Source organism: Athene cunicularia, unplaced genomic scaffold (assembly GCF_003259725.1).
Source record: "Athene cunicularia isolate RWA unplaced genomic scaffold, athCun1 SCF_64, whole genome shotgun sequence".
NCBI lineage: Eukaryota > Metazoa > Chordata > Aves > Strigiformes > Strigidae > Athene > Athene cunicularia.
In genome coordinates, this window is record NW_020799495.1 from 2,210 (window position 1) to 8,526 (window position 6,317).

At 51.6% G+C, this 6,317-nt stretch overlaps 1 protein-coding gene across 1 annotated transcript in view; it reads left to right on the forward strand.

Moving 5' to 3' along the window:
• Positions 1 to 6,317, forward strand: part of LOC113490904 — a gene marked incomplete at its 5' end in the record, with an annotated part of 11,314 nt that overhangs the window by 1,333 nt on the left and 3,664 nt on the right. Inside the window, 11 exons of the mRNA XM_026867513.1 lie at positions 574 to 723; positions 932 to 1,001; positions 1,390 to 1,429; positions 1,709 to 1,777; positions 1,861 to 2,031; positions 2,422 to 2,642; positions 2,923 to 3,182; positions 3,457 to 3,662; positions 4,033 to 4,206; positions 5,610 to 5,808; positions 6,089 to 6,153. Coding sequence (XP_026723314.1) covers positions 574 to 723; positions 932 to 1,001; positions 1,390 to 1,429; positions 1,709 to 1,777; positions 1,861 to 2,031; positions 2,422 to 2,642; positions 2,923 to 3,182; positions 3,457 to 3,662; positions 4,033 to 4,206; positions 5,610 to 5,808; positions 6,089 to 6,153 — 1,625 coding nt within the window. The remainder of the gene's footprint in view (positions 1 to 573; positions 724 to 931; positions 1,002 to 1,389; positions 1,430 to 1,708; positions 1,778 to 1,860; positions 2,032 to 2,421; positions 2,643 to 2,922; positions 3,183 to 3,456; positions 3,663 to 4,032; positions 4,207 to 5,609; positions 5,809 to 6,088; positions 6,154 to 6,317) is intronic.

Sequence of the window (6,317 nt, forward strand, 5' to 3'; positions counted from 1 at the left end):
CCACCCCCCCCAACTTCCCCATTTTTCCTTTTTCTTGTGGAGACAGGTGTTAGGTGGAGCTGGGTTTTGGTCAGTCGGGGTCCTCCACGTAGTTTTTCCCCCTCTCAACCTGTGAAGCTTCACGGGGTTGGGGGGAAATGGAGACGTAGAGCCCTTGCCCCCCTGCTCATCAGCAAAACTCAAACACCTGCCTCTTCCCGGCGCTGTTTTGGCCCCAAACCAACATCCTACGAGGCGCTGTGGGGAAAATTAACTTCACCCCTTCTCAACCCAGGAGAATCCTTCACTGGAGAAGTCAATTAGAAAAAAAACAGCTTGTTTTAAGGAAAAAAAAAAAAAGGGGTTATTAGTCCAGGCATGTGCGTGTACGCAAGTTTTGGGACCCGATGGAGAAGATTTGGAGGCCACGGGGGTGGTGTGAGGTATCTGGGAGGGGTTGTTGGTGCTGAAGAGGTCCCGTGTTGGCTGGGTTCTGGTCTTGAAGGAGTTGTACCCATGGTCACGGCCACATTGTGCTCCGAAGGCACCTCCAACGTCCCCCAGAATGCTCCATAACTCTGTTCTTCTCCCCAGGCTCCCGCAGTCCCACCCCGAGATGAGATCCCGGTCTGGCAGACCCCGGCTCACCACTCCGTGTTGCCAGAGAAGGGGAATGACCAGAATGCTGGCGCCCACCCCAAGGGAGCATCGGTAACGAAGGAGCAGAAGCATTTCAGGAATCTGGTGAGTCCACTCCAGCTTTGGGAGCTGGTGGCCAAAGCTCTGGGAGGACAAGGCTTGAGTTTTCCATGCCGGGACAGCATTGCCAACCTGGATTTTGGCGTTGAATGCTCCACAGAAAATCTCGCCCAGCCCTTTGTCTCTCCAGGCCTTTGAGCTCTCACCTTTTGAGCTTCGTTTTTTTCCTTCAACACTTCCCGCTTCTCTCCAGGAGAAGGACCAGGATCACGTTAAGAGCGCAGAGATGACGAATTGGGGGAACCTCAACCGTGCGGGTACCGGTGAGGGTGTTTCTTTGATGCCGTTGTTTTCTCTGGCAGAGAAATTGCTGCCTGAGTGGTGTCGGGGGCGATAAAAGCTGGTTGAGAGGTGGAAGGTGTTGGTGACACCGCACCCGAAAGCCTCTTGGGTCCCCAGGGAAGGAAGATGCGGTGCCGGTGGCTGCCCTCACCTTGCCGGTCTTGCTGCCTGTCCCTGTCCCCACGGGGCCTGTGCCTGGAGGATGGCGAAGGCCTCACTCTTAGAGCATGTTGGGGTTCTTCTTCCACGAAGACCATGCCTAAGCCACGAGGAACCCTCCCATTCTCCCTGGTGAACCCTGCTTTCTACCTTTTCTTGACTTGGCACCATCTCTGGAGATGTTAATCGATGGTTTCTCCTTGGTTACAGGTGGCGAGGAGATCAGAGAAGGCCGAGGCCCTTCCAGCAGGTTTGTTGCATGGAGGGATGTCAACACCAAAGTGTTTGAGGTTGTATCTGGGGAGCTGGAGGTCCAGCAGCTCCCCAGAGGAAGGGGCTACAATGGGAGGAGATGCAGCTTGAGCATCGTTAGGTCCCTTTTTCCCCCAAAATCCCACCCCTGGTTGGTGTAGCGAGATCCCCAGGATGTCCTTCTGCATCTTCTTCCCCCACACAAGTGCCAGGTGCTGGCTCCGAGGCATCCAGGTCTTTCCAAAATTCCTCAGGTTAACCAAGGGGTCTTCAACAGGGTGGGAGGTGACAAAGTGGGGAACACGCAACGTCCGGGACTGTCGGCCAAGAGCCAAGCAAAGTGGATGTGAATGGGGGAGCTGGCGAAGACAGGGAGGGGGGACGGTGGTGGGAAGACACAGTGGGGACCCACCACCTCTTTTCCACCAGCTGCCAGCCAAACTCTTATCATTTTGGTGGATACCCACCACAAGCCATGATGACCCTGGAGTTCGTTGCTGTGCTCTCAGAAAATTGTAACCCTGACAAAAAATCCAAAATCTGCGTTGTCTTCTACAAAGAACCTGGCATCTGCGAAGAATTCACCAACATGGAGAAAAGGTAAAAAAAAAATAAAAATTAATCAGCAAACGAGGCTTGAATTTAACACCCGAGGAGGTGGTTCTGCTTCAGTTCTCTGGGCGGAGTTACCTTGCTGCAGGTTCCTAGAGAGGTTGGATGTGAACTCCCAAATGGTGGAGCCGTAGCACTCAGTGGTGGCTCCTCCAGTCTCCCCATTGGTTATGGAGACGCCATTTTGTCCAGGGCCAAGGTCTTCCAGCCCCATGTGAGGACGTTGGTTTAATTAGTCCCCTGGCTAATGAAGCCAGCTGTGGATTTTCTCCCTGAGGTTTTGAAGGCCAACGCTGTCTGGTTGGATGAGTCCAAACTTGACTGTTGACCTTGGTGGTCAACCCCAAAGCCAACGAGCTCCTTCTCTTCCTCTTCCAGAGACAGAGTGATTGTAGGCAGCGCCAGGATCACCCTTTCCCGCCTGAGACAAGGACCCATCTTTTATAAATACGCCCTCGTTAACACCTTCAGCCAGGAGAGAGAGTGTGAATTGGAGCACGTTTCATTAGAGAACTCTGACATCCCGGGGACCTTCAAGCGCAGAAAGGCTCAATTCTATCGTGTCCTGAAAATACCCGAAATGGAGATCAAAGCGGACGGTAAACGCTGTTATTTACCCCAAAGTCATGACCGGACACGGTGGTGATGGTCGTAGGCCGGCTCGCCTTTAATCCTGCTTTATTTCAGGAGGTTTCAAGCTGCAGGTTTATAAGCTGCTCCTACAAATGGGCTGTTTTAATTTGTAATAAAACTCACGGTTGGCACCCAAATCCTGTCTGGAAAATGGGCTGGAGAAGCGCTCAGATGGTTTCGTGCTTTCGAGGCTCAGCCAAGCATGGTGTCTATGTTTTGTTCCCAAACTCTTCCTTTTTTCCCCAGGAACGTGGACCTGCTTTGAACACATCGAATGCAGTTTCCCCAGCAGCAGCACCAGCGTGTGGAATCCTTTATTCAAAAAAACGCCCGGGTGCAAGATCCAGATGGAATATCTGGAGCGCGATTTCTCTGCTCGCACCATCTCCTGGAATTTCCTTGGGGATATGGAGAGGAGACTGGACCGGTACATGGAGAGCATCCACATCTGTCTGTGGGACGTCAAGATGAAAGACTTTGAGGTCGCCCTCGGTTTGTACGAAGCAGTAAGTGTCCGCTGAGCCCACCGAGGAGGTGGCAAAATGGTGTCCGCCATTTTGGGGGATGGCTTGGACATCGTTGGGGTGGGGGAAGAGCTTTCCCTAGCGCTGTGTATTTAGTACTAAGGACCTTTCTCTATTGATGCGTGGCACCGGGAATAAATAATTTCTCTCTGAGCAGCAGCATCTTCCACTTCCCATCCTCCTCTTGGGCCGTTCTGGGAGAAAACCCATCGTGTCCAGCGTGGTGAAATGTCCTCTCTGTGTTCTTGTTGTCCAGGTGAGAGAAAATGTCGGTGGCTTCCTCCAAGGAATCATCAAGACACTGAAGACCAAGGAACCAAAACTTCCTCAGCTCCTCTTTGTCTTTCACATCTCGTTTTGCTATAACATCCCCCTTCCCCCGGCATCCATCGCTGAGGCTGAAAAACAATTCCAGGCCATTGAATTTTCCGAAGAAAAATACGAAGAACTGAGAGGAAAAAGGTAATTTGGGCTGGGTCAACCTCCTGGCTTGGAGCAACGACAGCTTTAGCGGGTGGGGGCTCAGCTCTGTTGTCCCCACGTGTGGCTTTGGGTGCCGTGTGTAATCCCAAGGGGTCTTTGAGGGGGTATAAACCCGGTTTGGTGGCTTCGGGCCTCGGGGGAGCCCATCTTGAGACACCTTGAAGTGTGTTGGATGTCTCTGATATTGGTTGTCCCCTGGAGGCATCTCCATCCAAGCTCTTTCCAGGCAGCCTTGTGGGAAAAGACTCTGTCCTGCATTGGCACACGTCTCCCACCGCCATCCCAGAGGTCGGTTATGGGAAGTTTTGACTTTTTTTGCCTTTTTTTTTTTTTGGGGGGGGGATGACAGCAAATACTTTAAGGCTCTGAAGGAAATGTGTCTCAAGACCACTGATGGTACCTTGTGGATCTGGTTGGTCCCGCTGCTCTACGCGATCAAGGAGAGGGCGGAGGACCCCTTTCTCCTGCATGAACCTCCCTCAGAAGCTTTCCTACAGCTGCGGGGGGACGAAGAGAAGCAATGGTGAGTCTGAAAGGCCGAGGTAGGAGCAGGGTGATGAACTCTCCTGCTCTTCAGAGTTTTTCAGTCCTTCCGCTTGGCGGCTTCTCAGGTAGCTTCCCCTTCTCCTTGATGGGCTGTGTCACCGGCCCTGGGGGGTGTTGAAGGAGCGTTGGTGGACCTCAAGGAGAGGATGGAGCAGGGCGCTGTGTGGCCTGGGAGCAGTTCTGGGGAGAGAATGGGTTGGAAGGGAAAGGAGCAGAGAATGGTCTGTGTTGGAAGGGACATTAAAGATCATCCAGTTCCACCCCCAAACCACAGGCAGGGAGACCTTCCACTAGACCAGGATCCTCAAAGCCCCGTCTAACCTGACCTTGAACCCTTCCAGTGGTGGGGAAGATGTCCCTGTGCGTGGCAGGGGGGTTGGACTAGATGGTCTTTGAAGGGTACTTCCAACCCAACCCATTCTACAATCTTCCACTACCCCAGGTTGCCCAAAGCCCTGTCCAACCTGACCTTGAACCCTTCCAGTGATGGGGCACCCACAGTGTCTCTGGGCAACCCCTTCCAGGGTCTCACCACCCTCATCGTACCACGTTTCCTCCTTAAATCTGATCTAAACCCACCCTCCTTCAGTTTATAACCTTCACCTTGGCTCAGGTGCAGAACCTCACCCTTGACTTTGTTGAACTTCAGGAGGTTGGCGCAACCTCCCTCCTCCAGCCTCTCAAGGTCAACTTGAACCCTGGGTGTTGTCCTAATGACCTTAAAACAGGTGAACTGCCAAAAATTCCTGCTTTGGGGTAGAGTTGCTTGTCAAACCCCAGCGAGTCCTTTCTTGTCTTTGGTTCTGCTCCTGATCACGTGGTCTGTTGGGCCGTTTCAGGGCCATCAAGTCATCCAGCTTCAAATGGCCTCTTTCTTCCACAACCTTCTCTTGATGTTCTGTTTAACATTTCTAATTTCTGAGAAGTTCATCTTAAAAAGAATATTAAAACTAGACCCTTTATCAACCATTTTTTATAACAGTTGAAATATTATAATCAGCTTAAATATGACTAAGCCAAAAGTTTCAATTCATCTGTGTTTTAAATGTTTAAATGTTTTAATCCACAGATTAAGTAGGCTGGGGTTTTGGCCAACCACGAGATGAACGAGCAGCGCAGCGTGGTTTTACAACTTCAGATTATTTGAACATCTGGGGCCTTACAATAGTTTACTAATTTTTAGTGTCTTCTTCAGAATCATGATGACTATTGGCTTCTTGTTTCTAGGATCTAATTTATTTATAAGTAACTGTTAAAAAGAGGGATTTTCATCTATTTCTTAACGCACTTCTGCGTCTCCCAGTCACGGTGGCATCTCAACCACCCCCAACGTGCTTCCTGGTCCTCCAAACTCCATCTGATCTTGACTTGCTTTCTTAGGAAAGTCCTGAAGATGATGGACAATCACAAAATCTTGCTTGGAAGATGCGCTCCGCTGGCGAAGAAGGTGATGGAGATGGTGGCCCTCAAGAACTTCACCAAAGACCCTTTGCCCAGCATTTGGCTTCCGCTCCAGCTCCTCTTGCAAACGCTGTACATGCGCATCGTGGATGTCAGGACAGCCTTGTCCCCAGGACCTGTAAGGACAAGGGACTGGTGGGAGACCTTCTTCTGTACTGGTGGGAGTGGTGGGGCTGTTTAAATGCAGGTCAGGAGGTCTCCTGGGTTCCTCAGAAGGACCAAAGGACTTAACTGTAGAAACGCAGGGTTAGAGCTGAATCCCAGGACCAAACAAAAGAAGATCCCTTAAATCTTGCCAGAAAACGTTGCGTTTTGGTGTTTAAGTGGGGAAGTTCCTCAGCGGTGGGAGTTGAAACCTCACGTTTGTCCTAGATTGTCTTTTCTGGTGCCTTTTCCAGGAAGATGGTTTCCATGTGGCTTTGGAAAGCGTCGCCACCAGGATGGAGGCCTGGTTCAAGGGCCTGTGAGTTGGGGTTTCCTGAGGGACTGGTGGGAAATGGGGGCGGCCCTGGTGCGGATTTGGGGATAAAGGAGGGGGTTGGGGGCAAATAGGGGGACTCTGGGAAGAAATGGGGGGATAAAGGGAAGGCTGGGGGGAAATGGTGGGCCATGGGGGTGATATGGGGG